Below are 17,052 nucleotides of genomic sequence, written 5' to 3' on the forward strand. Positions count from 1 at the left end.
CAATATATTATAATAATTATTAGCAACACAATCATTGCTGCAGAATACCAAGATACTTACTTTGATCTGAAACTATTGGGCATAATATGATTACTACAATACATTTATGACAATTGACAGGCCATAGACGTTGCGACGATCCCACTGGCCACTTCGTGCTTACTGCTTAGAAGTATTGTACTACGTAACGTAACGTTCGGACTATAAAAGGAAAGGAAAGAAAGAAAACATTTTTACTGCAATTAAGGAACGTGCAACAAGAAGGTAAGTATCCATTATGCCGGCGCCACACGTAACAAAAGTATTTAAACACATATTTGAACACTTGTTTGAACTCATGTGTGGCGCGGGTATTTGCGTATTTGTGCAAAGTTTATTTAGATGTTTGCGTATTTGCCATTCGGTATCGGTTTTTCGACCACACATCAAATCTTTCGAAGTTATCGAATTGCTTGAAGGAGAACCGGTTATATGGAAACCTAAAAGTAAAAGCCATAAAAATTGAAATTTGGTCAGTGTTCTGTAACTGTGTTCAAATGTGTGGCAAAGTCTTTGTTTAAATATTTGTCTATGTGTGGTGCCGGCATTAGAGTGTGTACGATCAGCGCAAGGACCATTTGACAATTTCCATCCGTCCATTTGTTAGAACGGCGCGGCGCGGCGGTGTGGTGCGCACTGAGGGTGCGCATTTTTGCACATGCTGTCAGTTGTACACACTACATTTTATATTTCTCTTTGACTGCATTTAATCGAGGTAGGCCCGAGGCCGCACTGACGAAATATATTTTACGGCTAAGATATCACTCCTTTGGGCTGTAAGTTCGGCATGTTTTATATTTTATTTTCATTTGTGAAATATGTAAGTCCGTTTATCCGCTATGAAATTAAGCGCGCGATTGCAGTACAATGATATGAAACCACCCGTGTGAATGTACCCTTACCTTATACAGTCTGTGGTACATGACAACTGATGACAATTTCGTAGAGTATTTTCTGTGATAACGAATTTGATGATAAGTTGATAACGTCCGTCATCCACTGCTCTTCTCCGTGTAGGCTGTACAGTGTCTGTGTACAGTACTGTACAGATAGCGGGTACAGGCGGTAGTCAGTGGAAATTAAAAGAAAATAACCACTACGTTAAGAATTTATTGTTATAGTGTTTATTCTTCTGCCATTGTTGGTGTTGTTACTCAACGTTTGCTTTTCTTGTACTTTAGAACAAAATAAGATAGTGTTAAAACAATGGCAGAGAAGCAAATAAAAAATAGAGTTTGCATTGTTGGATCAGGAAATTGGTAAGATTTGCTGTAAAGAATATGTTATTGCTATTTCATTAAATGACGTACAGAAATTACATCAATTGGATTAGAAACTATGACATAACGAAAATGTAAAACTAATTTTGAAATATAATGGTTGAGAATGTGCTTGGAAATTTCCCACTCTTTTATAGATTGGATATTTTACGGATTGACGATTATTTTAGGGGTTCTGCTATCGCAAAAATAGTAGGTCGCAATGCCGCACGACTACCTAATTTTGAAGATAAAGTTACTATGTGGGTTTATGAAGAAATTATTGAAGGTAAAAAGCTGACAGAAATCATAAATGAAACTCATGAAAATGTGAAATATCTACCTGGGCATCAATTGCCTCCTAATGTGGTAAGTAAATACCATTACCATTTATAAATAAAGCATCACAAATAATAATAATAAAAAAAGAAACTACATGTTATTGCAATTTAATGATAATTTCATTAAGTATAATAACTACAATTCAATGTCATTATTTATCTTATATTTAATTTACATAGAAGTGGTGTCTATGGGCAATTGTAAAAGTGACATTGAAACTGTTTAGTATCACTACCACTACACATGCAATGCACATGGACATTCTATTTTTGTAACACTTCCTTATGAGACTGTCGGTTCACTGCCAATCTTACTCTTCTAGGCCTCTGCTTGTTATGTAACAAAGTTTGTTATTCCTGATATTGAAATTTTCTTGTGTTCACTTCAATGCAGAGTGTTCTAGCTGTGGTTTGTGTAACAGCTGCCTTAATACCATGTAACCTTTTCAACAAAAATTATAATGTGATCTAGGCATCATCATCATCTTGGAAATCTTAATCTGTTGTTCATGAATACTGCAACTATATTAATAAAGCTCTTAAAATATATTGTTATTATTTTGTGAAATGTAAAAAAATATTGTTTCCTTATTTAATAATGAAACTATTATTATTGTAGTCAAATCATTTTAATATACAAATAAGAATATCTTTAATATTTCACAATACATGTTGTAGGGATGGGATTAAACCTATTGGCTATCTTACAGTTGTTTATAGTATTTTTACAATATTGTAGCAACTTCAATATTGTAATATCATAAAATAATATTAAAACTAAAGACAACTTCTAGGGGTGATAACAACATGATAATGGACAGGTTAATTTAGTGAAGAAGAAATGCAGTATATTTCTAATAAGAGTATTTTTTGTATAGGTAAAAAGTCAAATGTCTTATCTATCTATCTGGCTATCAAACACGTTCTTCAACTAAAATAGCCATAATATAATTCACCTCCATGCATGGAATTGGGCTAAAAATCTATTTCATACAGGGTGTCACAGAAAATAGTGTTAAGCAAAGATAATAATTCGATCTCTTATCTCCTAAGGCCATTGTAATTGCAGGTAAAGGAGTTGCCCCACATTTACAACCCATAAACCATGAGAGTGAATCAATCATGCAAAATTAATTGAACTTAAATTAAACATAAAAATATGCCAAATGTTTAACTCATAGCTTTCTTGCAGTCATTTTCGGTTAGTTAACAAACTAATTAACCTTGGGAATGATGAGATGTCAAAAAAAATAATTGTAATCTAATGGCAAATTTTAAGAATTTTCCACCTTGCTTGTCTTTCATTTTAGCCAAAGTAGCCCCAATGATGTACCATGTTTTTTAATGAACATGTAAATTGAAAGTCTGGAGAAGTTTTTGACCTACCTTAGAACCACAAAGTCACCTGTTTAGATTTTTAATTTTAAACATAATTCATAGAACATAAGTATAAAATAAATACACCAATATTTTCATAATTTTCATTAAAGTTACAAAGCTGATTGTTTTTAGAAAAAAAGTACAACTAATGGAAATTTTGTTGCAACAAAAAAAGCATAAAGAAGCTTTTTACTTAAAAAAAAAAACAATATTGTTTAAATCAAAAATTCAGAAAAATATGCATAACTCAAAAACTATGAAAAATCGCAGAACATACACAGGGATGACTCGGATACCCCAAGAGGTGCTCTATCTCTGGATCTACACTTGACACTATTTTTTGGGACAGCCTGTACATAAGTAAATTTGTAATTATAAAAATAATATCCACACCACAATGAAGAATATCACTAGGTCTGTAAAATCACTTGACACTTTATGACCCTGTGTAGGCTATGGTCTAGAAATATACTTGTTTCATTTGAATGAAGCAAATAGTTTTCAAGTTTCCATTTTAAAAAATTTCGCCTAATTTAAATAATTCGTGCGGGCGCGCCAGGTACGCGTGTCGTCACGTTTTTAAGCGCCACTCAGCGCTCTTACCATATTGTTTGTAGTGGATGTTTGCTCATAATAACTTTTCTCACTAAAATTTTATGTGACTTGGTGTTACAGTAGTGCTACAAGTACAGAAGTTAAAATGAGTGATGATTTTTAGAAGGTCCTTTTTGAAAGGATATTCTGATAACATGCTTAAATAAAAGATGACTTATAGAGATGTAGGAGACAGATGAACAAGAAGTTGGGCCAGATGCGTTGGGTTTGACCTGTTGTGGGTAGGGATATTGGGAGGACAAATTGTAAAAAAACAGTATTTTTCCTTTAAGTCACAATCCTCTAAAGTATAGCACAAACCAACCTGCGGTTAGGGGTAACTTTGTGACGTGCCACAAAATGGTTATCGCCATTCAGACCCAAGCTGCATAAGAAATCGTATAATCAATTCTGCAACTTCTTAACATCAAATTAAAACATAAAAACACCCATTTGTACTATGTATATTTTATTATTTTTAAGAAAATATACATTAAACAAACTGTAAGGTAAAATCAAAATTTTATGTTATTCTTAATTGCATTTTTAAAATACTGCTGGTTGAATTGAATTCCATGTAACATCAATAATAAATTAACATAATGAATAATTGGCATTATATGCCACCAGACTGACTGCTTTTGTTAAATACTTATCATGTTGTATCTGTATATATGGATACTTATGTGTGTATTGTGGTGCTGCAACTGCTATTGGCTATTTAATTTATTCATACTTATATGAACGCACAATCATCAAGTGTGCTATAATTGATCACATTGAATTGGTCATGTGAATTTAATATGCATTGTACCTACATCTGTAGCGGTTCTATTATGCTCTCTTGATAAGATTAATGTTTTGAATATAAATGGTGAAACTGTACATAATATTATGTTATTGTACTCTGTATGTCGTAATTTTATTGTATTTCTGCGACGAGGGAGATATTTAGGTCTAGATACGACTTTTATCGTATCTGGGGAAAGAAAAACTTTGGCACTTACTTTCTTTTAAAATAATCCGATTATTCGGCACTGTTGATTACTCTTGATTTTAGAGATAAGTGAAAGAGAGTAGGTACTTTTAAAATGTTTTTTCTTCCCCCTTGAATTTAGTACTTAAATTATATTTTAATAATCAATTTGGTACTTATTGAAAGTAATTAATATTATTATGTAGGTTAAAATAAAATGATGGTCTATTTATATTTTCGCAGCATCTTATATTCAAACGTTGATTTCGAAGAGGTTTGTAGGTGGCTGTGCCCGACGTAGTAGAAGCGGCGAAGGATGCGGATCTTCTCATCTTCGTAGTGCCTCACCAGTTTGTTAGAACTATTTGCTCAACCCTTCTGGGAAAGATAAAACCAACGGCAGCTGCGCTATCTTTGATCAAGGTATTTAATCTTCTATCTTTGATTAAGTTCTTAAATGTTTTATCAACTTTAAATTATGAAAATTGACTTCATAAAAAAGGATGTTATGTTAATTAAAGTCAGTAATTGTGATTATAGAATGTAAACAATTCAAATTAGATACGATTTTTTTACTGCCTTAATAATAGTACACCATAATATTATTTGGTATCTCAAGTAACTAATCCAATACCATCTCCACAACTAGAGAAGGCGGGACGACATTACACTTCACTTACTTAAATCGCTCATCGCCTCATAGTCCGTCATACTTACGTACCTACAATCCAGGCAAATAAGGAAATTATAGTACATTCTATTGAAATAATAGTAAAATGATTGTTCAACTAAAAACAAACAGAAAAAGAAAAATTATCCTTCTCTTAAATGATCCAGCGTCCATTAAAGCAGACGCGACTCTTCAATTTATTTCAAGTTGATCTAACCTGATTTTGAAAGTGGCTCCAAGCATCTGAGAAGTTGCTCCAAAAGTTCAACATGTACCCCACCATAATAATATGTATCTAATATTTGTTTATTTATTAAACTGGTGGCATTCTAATCGACGGCAATCGCAACATTCCACCACGGCGTAGCGGCCTTACTACGCATGCAGTTTACCTTGAAACATAACTCCTCTTACAGATCACTAAAAGCTAAATATGTATGAATGTGAGTTATTTGGCAGGGCTTTGACATAGCTGAAGGTGGCGGCATTGACCTAATATCACACATTATAACTAGATGTCTGAAGATCCCGTGCGCTGTGCTCATGGGTGCCAATATCGCATCTGAGGTAAGAAATTTATATTCTACAGGTTTGATTTATGATTTAAGGCCATTTTCTTCATCGACCTTTTTACTGTAATGTAAAGTTCTTTTACCAAAGTTATGATGTTTGAGTTATAAAAACTCTTAGGGCTTTCAATTTGACCACTACTTTTACTTATATACAACTTCATGAAAAGACTCTCTGTAAGAATTAATTTAGGTAAATATTATTGCCGTAATGACCCAAGAAAACCAATTGGACTAAAGCATCGAGACTTAGTTAATGTATTTTAAGAACGTACAATGATGTTATATAATATAATTAATGTGTGTTCGAAAGCCAAGTGCGTTAAAACGTGTAATCGTGTAGCGGTGAAACTAGAAATAAATTTGGGATCTCAAAACAATTTACATAAAACAAAAGATAATTATGATTCCGTAACGAAACAAATTGCGTTATCGTCGTACCTATCATATTATGTATCACTATTTGTAGAGTAAAGGCTAACGAAAAACGATTTTGTAATTGACATAAATAGATTACTTAATGTCTGTTATAAATAATAATACAATCATTACTTAAATAAGTTCAGCTCATATATTTAAAAAAATATAAAATATATTCCGCAGTTCTGTTCAAGCATTATAAAAGAATATCTGCCCTTTACATCTATCCTATACATTGTATTTCCTTACCCATAGTATACTTTCGTGACAACCGTAAAGTATACTCAAATATGGTTATCTAGGTTAAGAAAGCAGAATTAACTGGTCACGATAAAGGAATTATGTACTTGAAATTGGGCAGATATATTTATTTACTTTATTAGAAATAGGTTGGTTTAATAAACATTATTTATCTATCTAGTACGTAATATAGTAAATATGTATTCGTATATTTAGGTGGCGGAAGAGAAGTTCTGCGAAACAACAATCGGATGTCGAGACGTAATGCTCGCGCCTATGATGCGGGACATCATTCAAACCGAATATTTCAGAGTGGTGGTGGTTGATGATGAAGATGCTGTCGAAATCTGTGGTGCTCTTAAGGTACGCCATCATAATTCTAACTTATTGCTAACCTATATAATAGTATACGTAATGTACCTACCAAATGCAGTATTTGCATTAGAATAAAAAAACACATTTCCTTCGATAAAACTCTATTTATCAATAAGATAATATTGATATTAATGCTATAAAACTTTTGTTGATAATAATCATTAGGCATCATGTGACGTTTTTATGCTTGATGAAAAGTGAGTGCACATAGCACAAGAAGCGCTTCTGCCCAACTCTACGGGGATAGAAGTGTGAGCTTAGATATTTTTTATAGATATACGATAAAATCAATGTACAACATTGAGAGTTTTGTTAAATTCGTGTATTAGTGACCGTATTCTTCGCAAGTATATTTCGGACCATATAGAACAAATACCCCCGATCCGTCTAGGGTCTGGGTGTTGGAAAGCGATGAACTCAAAAACTATCGAACGGATTTAGATGAAATTTTGTATGGAAAATGTTTGACACCTTGCGAAGTACACAGGCTACTTTAATCCCAAAAAATAAGTAGGGGGACTTTTACCCCGGAAACATTTTTCACGCGGCCGAAGTCGCGAACAAGTTAGTCAATAATAAGTCTTAACACATCTGTCGCATCGAGCACTTAATATTTTCCTTGCCCATAGAACATAGTGGCGGTGGGCGCGGGCTTTGTTGACGGTCTCGGGTTCGGCGACAACACCAAGGCAGCTGTTATTCGTCTAGGGCTTATGGAGATGATCAAATTTGTGGACGTGTTCTACCCGGGCAGCAAACTGAGCACGTTCTTTGAGTCGTGCGGTGTTGCTGATCTCATCACCACGTGTTACGGTGAGTATTGTTTGTTTACTTTCAAATAAATGTTTGTGTTTGAGAAACAAAGCCTAGTTTCAATGTAATGTTTATTTACTTTTTCTAATTATGTTTGACAAACAATGGTCTTCTCTCCTTGTGAAATATTAAACTTACTGCTAACTTTACATAGTTACTAATGCAAATAATAGTAAATAATATGTAAAGTTAGCAGCCTTGTTCATGTACTACAATAACATAATCGCATGGCATTAGTTTAATTGACCAAGTACGTATTGAATGTTGATTATATGCTGAAGCCAATAAGGCTTATAATCTAGTATTAGAAAAATCAGCGGGCCAAACCCAGTATCGCACGTAATGTAGTACGGCGTACCTGTCTGTTATTTTAATAGATATAGAAGTTTATAATAAGTAGAATTAGCGATGTCAATTTTGTTTTTATTTCATAACATAAGTAGTAATAGTTCGTATTGAAATAGAACTTGCTTTGTTCAATCGCAAGACCTCGCGGCCTTGAAAATATTAGTTACGGCTTAAGACAGTGCCACCTGCAAAACGGCGTGCGCTTGTCGTATTTTTAGAAGCTATCTATTCGAAACTTGTAATAAACATAGAAAAAATACAATAAGTATATTTTTACAATTTGTTATCTTTACTTTAGTTATTTTCTCTATAATGTAGATATTGTTACATTTTCATAATGAAAATGTCACTATGTTGATTCCGCGCATCTCCTAAAGTACACATTATATTTTGCAATAAACTATTAGATAGACAATTTAACGATGGTAATTACAATAGTAGTATTTTTTTTTAAAAGACCTAAAGTGAATCTTTAAAGCAAAAATTTGTAAATCTGCATATTCCTGCCAGTAAATGTATGGAACGAATGCTTAAAGCCGTTTGCTTTTTTTAGGCTTAAGCTAAATTTCTCTGAGAAAGATTGGCTACAGAAACCTTTACATGGGGATTTAAATGTGGCAATGTGGTAGATTCTGTTCTGTGGGGTAATGATTATGATTTGTCGCCTATGAATACTTATTTCTATGGGAATAAAACCTTACTTAACTCGTTATCTTATTCAAAAACCTAACAACTGCGAGTTGGACTCGCGCACCGAGGATTCCGTAAAAATTTCTAATTAAGTATATTATACCTGATTCCAAACTTGACAAATATAAATTTGCCGTGCGATCGCTACATACGGTTATTGCACCAACCGCAAATAATAAATTTGTAATACTTAATTTCCCTTTTTTTTGTTATTAAAGTACATATTTACGGTTTTCAGTATTGTTCCCTTACATGTGCTGTAAGATATTGATTCTTGCAAAATTTTATGATTCCAAGTCAATGGGAAGTACCTTATAGGTTTTGATTCTCTTATGAAATATGCGATATAAACGGTTATTAATCGCGTTGATTTGCGAGTTAAATTTTTTCACACGTTAAAGAGATCGTAGGAACGAGTATTTGATATAAATTTCAATTTAACACTTTACGCGATTCTGAGAAAAAGGGTTTTGACAGAGAGACAGACGGACAACAAAGTAAGGGTTCCTTTTGGGATAAGGAACCCTAAAAATTATGTTATGGGCTCTGTAATGCTAACAAGGTCGATAACCAAAAAGTAAATATTTTGAACACAATTTTTAGAATTTTGATCAATAGAACTAGGAAAAGGTAAATTTTACCTACTGGGGTAAAATAGGCGATAACCATCTTGATGCTTTATTTAGATAAATATTGATAAATTAAAATTCACATAATACAATGATTAGATATTTACCACTTATTTCTCTTTGATAAGTTTATTAATCAAGCCAAAACCTCTAAGAAAATCAATACGTTCCAATGGACTAGTACAAATTTATCTAAATTCGTTGGAGCCCTTTTTCAAGTTACATTTTTATTGACTTTATAAGTATTCTCAGTTTATTATCGTACGGAATATGTACCTAAAGTTAGTAACTTCAACTGCTGTGTGAGTTTTATTTCCTATTTTAATGAATTTCAAAACAATAGTGTTCGGTCAGTTGCCTCGTCATCGGTACTGCCTTCAATACGCCGAAAAATATAGAACAACGCTTTAAATGACACATGGAAATGTGAGACCACTAAAGAGAAAAAACACAATCTATAACAGAGAAACTAATCTTTAAGGTTTAATTGAAGCCATAGTGTTATAGCGCAGTATAGTTATAACTACTGTATCTAGATAAATCCAGTTAGTAATAAAAAGAAACTATATATTTTATTGTTTAGTTCATTTCTTTACAATAATATTATTGACGTTATATTTTGATAAGGAATTCATAATTAACGAAGTGCATGTTGTTAATGATTGGAATAATGACGACCTCTTTAGCATGACTAATGAAAAAATATTAGCAATTAAACCTATGAATTGTGTTTTTTCCGGTTCCATCCGCATAAACTAGTAGAAGTACATAGTCCAAAGTGCAATATATAAACTTTGATGTATCCATAATATATTTGTCATGAGTTTATGTACAAAGTGATAATTTTGCTTATACAAACACTTATTGCGAAAAGGTATTAGTCCAAGAGGTCGTTACAATGACTTTAGAATAGGTATATTACGTTGTTGTTAAATGTTTATCTAGTGAATGTATGCATGCTGATTTTAACGTAAACAGCTACGTTTGCGAAAAATCGATAAAATGTGCATTTTATAAAAATGCTGTATTGCGGACTGCATAGCTGGAAATCCCGGCGCCAATATGGCCCCAATTACTGTCAGCGTCACGGGTTATAGTACAGTTAATATTTTTTGCATTAGCATTTCCTAGCAGACTTTGACTTTGTTATATTTTTTCTTTATTATGTTGTGAGGACTCTGCCGTGCCAGGATAAAGAGAGACGCGGTGATAATTTGGAACTATTATCTAACAGTTACTATCAAAATATGTAGTTAGACTCTAACAACATATTTTGATAGTGAAAGTAAAACCTAGCGTATTACGTAAGCTAAGTCGGAGACAGAATGCGGCAACCGCATTTGAAATAATTTTAAATTATAATAAACTGCTTACGGTCAACAACCGCAAACTGGTTAAGAATTATGATAGTGAGTAAATACAGTCTAATTGATTCGTGTAAATAAGCTATTACAGTTATATTTAAAGAAATTTGACTTACAGAATACTATTCCACGCACATATCTTGAAGATAACATGACACGGTCGCGTTACGCGTTTACACTATCATACAGAATAAGGGCCCAGAGTAATCACACTCTCTCACATAAATTCGACGCAACGTAAGGTAATAGCTTGCTGCTGCGCTTTGTTTGGAAGTCCAAATAAACTTCATCCATCCAGTTCTATCGTATTCTTTATTTCGGCTAGGGCATTCATGATTCCTTCGGAATTGTGCACACATTGTATGTATAGGAAATACGCAGTTGACATCACATAAGACCTACTTTATCGTTGCTGGCATATGCAATAAAAAAAAAACACACACAAAATGTAATATTTCAGCAACACCATACGATAAGATAATGTTATGTGTCAAGTAAATACATCAATGTACAATCCACATGATTGATAATACTTTTGACTATAATTATTTAGTCTGTGATCGAATATGATAACCTTATGCCCTGTACATACTGACCCAATATAGTACGTTCATAAGTACTCATTATGTAGTTATATGAAATTAAATATTTAGAGTTGCTAATAACATAGTGAGAGGTTTTAAATATATTCTACAAATAATAATTTTATGTTATTGTTGTCCGTATTGGTATTAGATTTTCTATATTTGGGTTTATTTATACTAATTAATTTCCATGTCAGTCTCAATATAAAATTAGTATTTTTCATAACACCTGAACACCTTTTGTAGACAATTAAAGTTCGTAGCTGAAATTAAGTGTTATTTATTTCTGGGCTGTTGTACTTTTGTGTGCAACAGCCTCGATTGTGTACTATTTTCACCATCAAATAAAGTATAAATAAAATATATTAATTACATATACATATGTATATGTAATTAATATATTTTATTTATGATATATGCCCTAGACTATCCTTTTCATCATTCTCTCTTATTCCATACAATGGTTGTAAGAGATTGCCTCGAGCGATAAGATCGCCAATTGTACCTTCTTTCAGCCTTTATTGTTTTAATATTAAGCACAGTGTTTTGTTATTGTGTACAATAAAGCTATGAAATAAATAAATATATTTTAATATATGAGGCATACTGAAATAAATACAGAACTCCCATATTTAAAGTCTTAATTAATAACTAACTGACCATGGCGTAATCTTTTTGGCTAACGCAGTTAAGTTTTACAATAATAGCTTTTGCCCGAGGCTCCGCAAGAGTAATTTTTTTCTGGGATAATAGTTACCCTATCGCACTCAGGAGTAATGTAGCTTCCTATTAGTGAAATAATTTATGAAACAGTTTGTTTGTAGGTACAAACAAACTCACAAACGTGTCCTCTATATAATATTAGTACAATAATGTTTGTCGCATGCTTACAGGTGGTAGGAACAGGCGAGTGGCAGAAGCGTTCGTTAAAACTGGCCGATCGATTAAGGAACTTGAGGACGAGATGCTAAACGGACAGAAACTGCAAGGCCCAATCACCGCCGAGGAAGTCAATCACATGTTGGCCAACAAAAATATGGAAAACAAGTCAGTACCCTTATTTAATTACCAAACTAATTTAAGAGACTCGAACCAATCGCAATTGTATTTGGAAGTACATAAAATATAAGCATTTTATTTACGACCATTGCCTGTTATTGGCATTGTGTAAATATTATTTAAATACCATCTTTTAATCATCTGATCAAATACGTACATCAAAAGATAAAAATAAACAGATAGCAGAATGTAGATCGCTTGAGAAGCGTTACATTATTGCAAACGACCGGTTGCGCGGTTGATATGTTGATTATGTGGACAATTGCAATTCTACGTCAGATTACTGTAGGTTGAACTAAAATAATCTCTTGGCCGGTATCCACGCGACGTAGGTCAGTGGAAACATTAATCCAATGATATCGCCATTTTATGTGTTGGTGTTGCAAATTAGCAAATTATCGAACTACACTCCAATATCAACTTAAAATTATCTGTAATATATCATGATAAAGTACATAAATATAATACTTTTTTAAAATCAACTCGTTTACGCAATTTAATTTTCATTCGTCGTTTTCAGTATAACATTGTTTATGCGCAGGTTCCCACTGTTCACGGCTGTGTTCCGCATCTGTCGAGGCGAACTGAAACCCAATGATTTTATTGATTGCATCCGCAGTCATCCAGAACACATGTAAGACCTATTCCTTGCATCCGCTTCCTTATCTAACTAGTTTCTAGACCAGACTGCTAGAGCCTATTTACATAACTGTATGTAGATTAGAGCTGATTAACTTATTATGTAAATAACAATATAAAATCTTACCTATATGTATGTTTATTTTACAGGGTGTTAGTACTTATTATATAAAGATTTATTATACGTAATGTTATTTTACTGTTGTCTATGACTGCAAAGATTTAATCGCAATAACAAGTGTTTATACATATATAATAAAAAATATATGAAAGTATGTATAAAACGGAATTATTCAGTAAAACTGATAATACACGTTGCTTGCTTACAAACATGATTCTTATTATGATGACAGAAAAGTCAATAAAGCGGTATTGCTGACGCTATAATTGAACTAGTTCTTAATATACACGCAATCAGCAAGTAGTTGATAAAGCTCACCGCAAACGCTCGTAGCGACAGACTGATATCACGAGCGGTGTAAATATACCTACCTATTGGGAAATATTTACAATAATTGCAGTCATACAATAAATTATCCAATACTTACAAAGCATGTATTTCTTATATTGTTGTATAAAACATACTGACACATGTTGTTTTAATAATGTTGGTAATATTGAATAAACGATATATCGTTTCTGATGTATTATCTCTGAAATAATGTTTCGTGAACGCGGATCTGTTATCACTTATCATGTTTAGCATAGTAGCTTCAGAATAAATGAACATATTCGAGTGGTCGCTTGTTGAGATAAAGTTTATTGATGTTTACCAGTCCAACGTAGGTGCTAAATACAAATACCTATAGAGTATAATGTTGTGTTATGTATACAGAATCATGTAATATATCATCTAGCTTAATCTTTATCATAACTGTTTACGTATTTCTATTGCACGTTGCCCTGTAGTTATAATATGTGATGTATCCAAATGACTAACTGCAGACGTAGAGAAACTAAATAAATTATTATTTTAGAAACCAACGTACTTTTATTGTTGTTTCTTGTCTATATTTCCTGTTTCGTATTTATTCGGTACTTCGTTATGGTAAAGGCTTTTTGCCTATTGTAATCATTACTGTTCTTATTAAATGGAATTTGCAGATTACCATTAAAATATTTTACTACAAATAACACATGTGTGAATTTATGATGCTTTGACAATGGATGTACTTAAACTATCTTCTTTCTGAATTGCGCATAATTTTAAAAATTAAAATCTTTCTTCACCTCGTCTGCATTTTCTATTGAAAATCTTATTATAACATATTCAATAACATGTTTCAGATTCGCTCCAAAGAATATAAGCATTTATTAATATTCATTTCATTCCGAACGTCACTTCTGTTGAAACCTATACGCTTGCCTGTTAGTCTTCTGTGTGCATGTGCATTTGTGTTCTTTCATTGTTATGCATTTCTAACTCTGTTATTATAAATAAAGTCTACGTTTCCTGGGAACGGCTGTCTTTGTATTTGTTTCTCAATTGTTTTTTTTTATTTAATAATTTTCGTTAATTGACGCGATAGTAATTTTTGTTTTACTAATATTCTAGGAAACAGCCGACACCCAAATGTTCACTGTGACCCGAGTGAAGTGCTTCTACAATCTTTATGTCACAAGATTCGCATCTGTCATGTGATGCACCAAATGCATTTATCATTCGTCGGATTTAATTTTCTGGTTAGAAACACAGTCCTTTAAATCCACATTAAAATAATTGCTAGTATTTTTTCGTTGGAATAAAATAAACAATCGTTACTTATTTCAAATTTATATTTGTCCATCCAGTTAGGCTTGGCATAGTTACAAATTTCAATGTTGCCACAATGTGCAAAAGTTGTTTTGTGGTGATTAGTAATTGGTAACATACATATTTAATTGGTTAAAATGATTAATAGGTGCCTATTTCGAAGTATAAGTTGTAAGGTGTTCCGCTCAATCTGTCTGGTTCTAAATTAAATAGTAAACTTGCCCCAAAACGGTTTAACGCACATAAGAGACAACGGTAAAAACAGTACCTATAGTTTTACTATATCAAGTAAAACGTGCTTATTCTAATTAAAATAATAGACTGTGTCTCTGATTGGACCTGCTTACAACGTCATTTGCATGTACAATTTGATATTTTACATACAATCGTTAATCATGTGATGAAATTATTTTCTACAGTTCCGAAATTGTTTGTTGTTTAGTAATTATAATAGAACGGAAATAATGTCATAAGTAAGACTGTTTTATGTGTTTATTTTAAATGGATTACTTAACTAGCCCACGTCAAGGGTGACGGTATGCTAACGGGGTAGATGTAAGTGTTAAAATCAATATAGGCTAGACAATACAATTGTTCATGCCCTAATCTGAGTCGATGCCTAGTCTAAATAGTCAATTAGTGAATGTACTCTTGTACTTTTTTAAAATGAAGAATACTTATACATTTAGTGATTGGTAATAAATAATTCAGCAAAATTATTAAACGATAATAATTCGAAAACTGTGTTCTGTAAGTTTGTCATTAGTCTTGTATATATTCCATAGCCATCATAATATCTGTAGTTTGTAAAGTCACCGTCACGTGCATTCTGTCGTTATAACAACCATGCAAGTGAATGAGCGAACTTCATTTTATCGCTTAAACAAAAAACAGAAGCCTTTCTTCAAAAGTATGAATACAACGATATCGAATGTTTATTTTTTGCAGGCTACGAATAGTTAGAAAATCACATTGCTGTATATGCTAAAATAAATGACGAGGTAAGATATAAGGCTTCTGTTTTTATTGTGATCATTTTATTACTTTTGTACCGTGCCATATCATGACGATCATAAATACAGTATGATTTTAAAAATTGTCTATTATTTCAGAAATTGTACTTTTAATTTTATTATACGGTATAGAGTGATACCTATGTATGTTTACCGAATTGAAGGGATAAAATATAATGTGCCTGCATAAGTCACATATTGCATAATTGTCAGTGGTTTTTTGATTACAGACTTGAATTTTTTTAACATTGTAACCAATTTGTTTGTTCAGTCCTACATAAAATAGATTAGTGATTAACCTTGGTAAGTATCAATTGTATTATTGAGTTTCCTTTTATTTTAATAACTGTCTGTGTCTCGGTGGGTGATTCCGCTGTGACACGGGGGGCAGCGGGTTCGAGCCCCGCGCTGAGACAAATTTTACATGCTCTGCAAATGCTTGTTTCCGATTCTAATTTTTGTGGGACTAATAGTTCCTAATATTTAAGAAATAAAGCATGTATCCTGCATCGAGACAATTTTTTGTGGAATCTGCAAATATTAGTTTCGAATATATTTATTGTGGAACCAACATGCTTAGTTCTTATTACCTTCGTAATAAGACACGTATCCTATTGTACGGAATAGGATATATATGTGGCTGTTGGATCGATTGTGTTGTAAATAAATATCTTAATTTGTTCAGTACATAATTTGTCTATGAAGTAGATAATATTTAAAATGCCATTTTTCTTTACAGGGTAAAGGTCGCCATGAAGTAAAATTGCAACATAGTAAATCAATAATTCTTATGTAAAATACATATAAATACTTTCATAGACTTAGATTGTTATTGTAAGTATTTATTTTTTCTTCCCGGCCTTTACTATTCGCAACGATACAAATCATAGATTATTAGATACGTGTAAGAGTTTATAATGTAGTAGTTGTGTTGCGTTAGTAAAGTGTGTAATTGATACTTTTTATTCATTATTTATTTATGTATTTATGAATAATATTTAACCAGAGCAAATTTAAAAAGTGGATTTCTATAAAATTTTATGGCTCTACCATAGTAATTGCTAGCGGATCTTTGCTCTCCCACCCAAAATGTATTCTATTGTTTAAAAAATCTTTGGCGTTCCACCTCTTACCGAACTGTTTCCCCTATTCTAATATTTTCTCGATATCCCGTTGTATTGACTACAATATCCACTCATTGATTTGCTATGTAGGATTAAGAATAGAGAACCCCACCGTGTTTTGTCTTTAAATTCCTGTGTGATTTAACCCTGGTAACTCCTGATGGAACAGGCAT

At 32.4% G+C, this 17,052-nt stretch overlaps 1 protein-coding gene across 3 annotated transcripts; it reads left to right on the forward strand.

The window, feature by feature from the left end:
* Positions 1–956: 956 nt before the first annotated feature.
* LOC115445402 (glycerol-3-phosphate dehydrogenase [NAD(+)], cytoplasmic) lies at positions 957–16,553 on the forward strand. Of its 3 annotated transcripts, none has more exons than XM_030171664.2 (9): positions 957–1,298; positions 1,490–1,667; positions 4,872–5,012; positions 5,719–5,826; positions 6,705–6,851; positions 7,493–7,676; positions 12,185–12,338; positions 12,892–12,984; positions 16,495–16,553. In XM_030171664.2, the coding sequence occupies exons 1-9, from the start codon at positions 1,246–1,248 to the stop codon at positions 16,514–16,516; spliced, it is 1,080 nt and encodes a 359-aa protein (XP_030027524.2). In that variant the 5' UTR covers positions 957–1,245; the 3' UTR covers positions 16,517–16,553. The 3 variants fall into 3 exon arrangements, with proteins under 3 accessions (XP_030027524.2, XP_030027515.2, XP_030027531.2); XM_030171655.2 differs by lacking the exon at positions 16,495–16,553 and adding an exon at positions 14,545–15,838; XM_030171671.2 differs by lacking the exon at positions 16,495–16,553 and having other exon boundaries at positions 12,892–13,970.
* Positions 16,554–17,052: the final 499 nt, after the last annotated feature.

Source organism: Manduca sexta, chromosome 20, assembly GCF_014839805.1.
Source record: "Manduca sexta isolate Smith_Timp_Sample1 chromosome 20, JHU_Msex_v1.0, whole genome shotgun sequence".
In the NCBI taxonomy this organism is placed as follows: Eukaryota; Metazoa; Arthropoda; class Insecta; order Lepidoptera; family Sphingidae; genus Manduca; species Manduca sexta.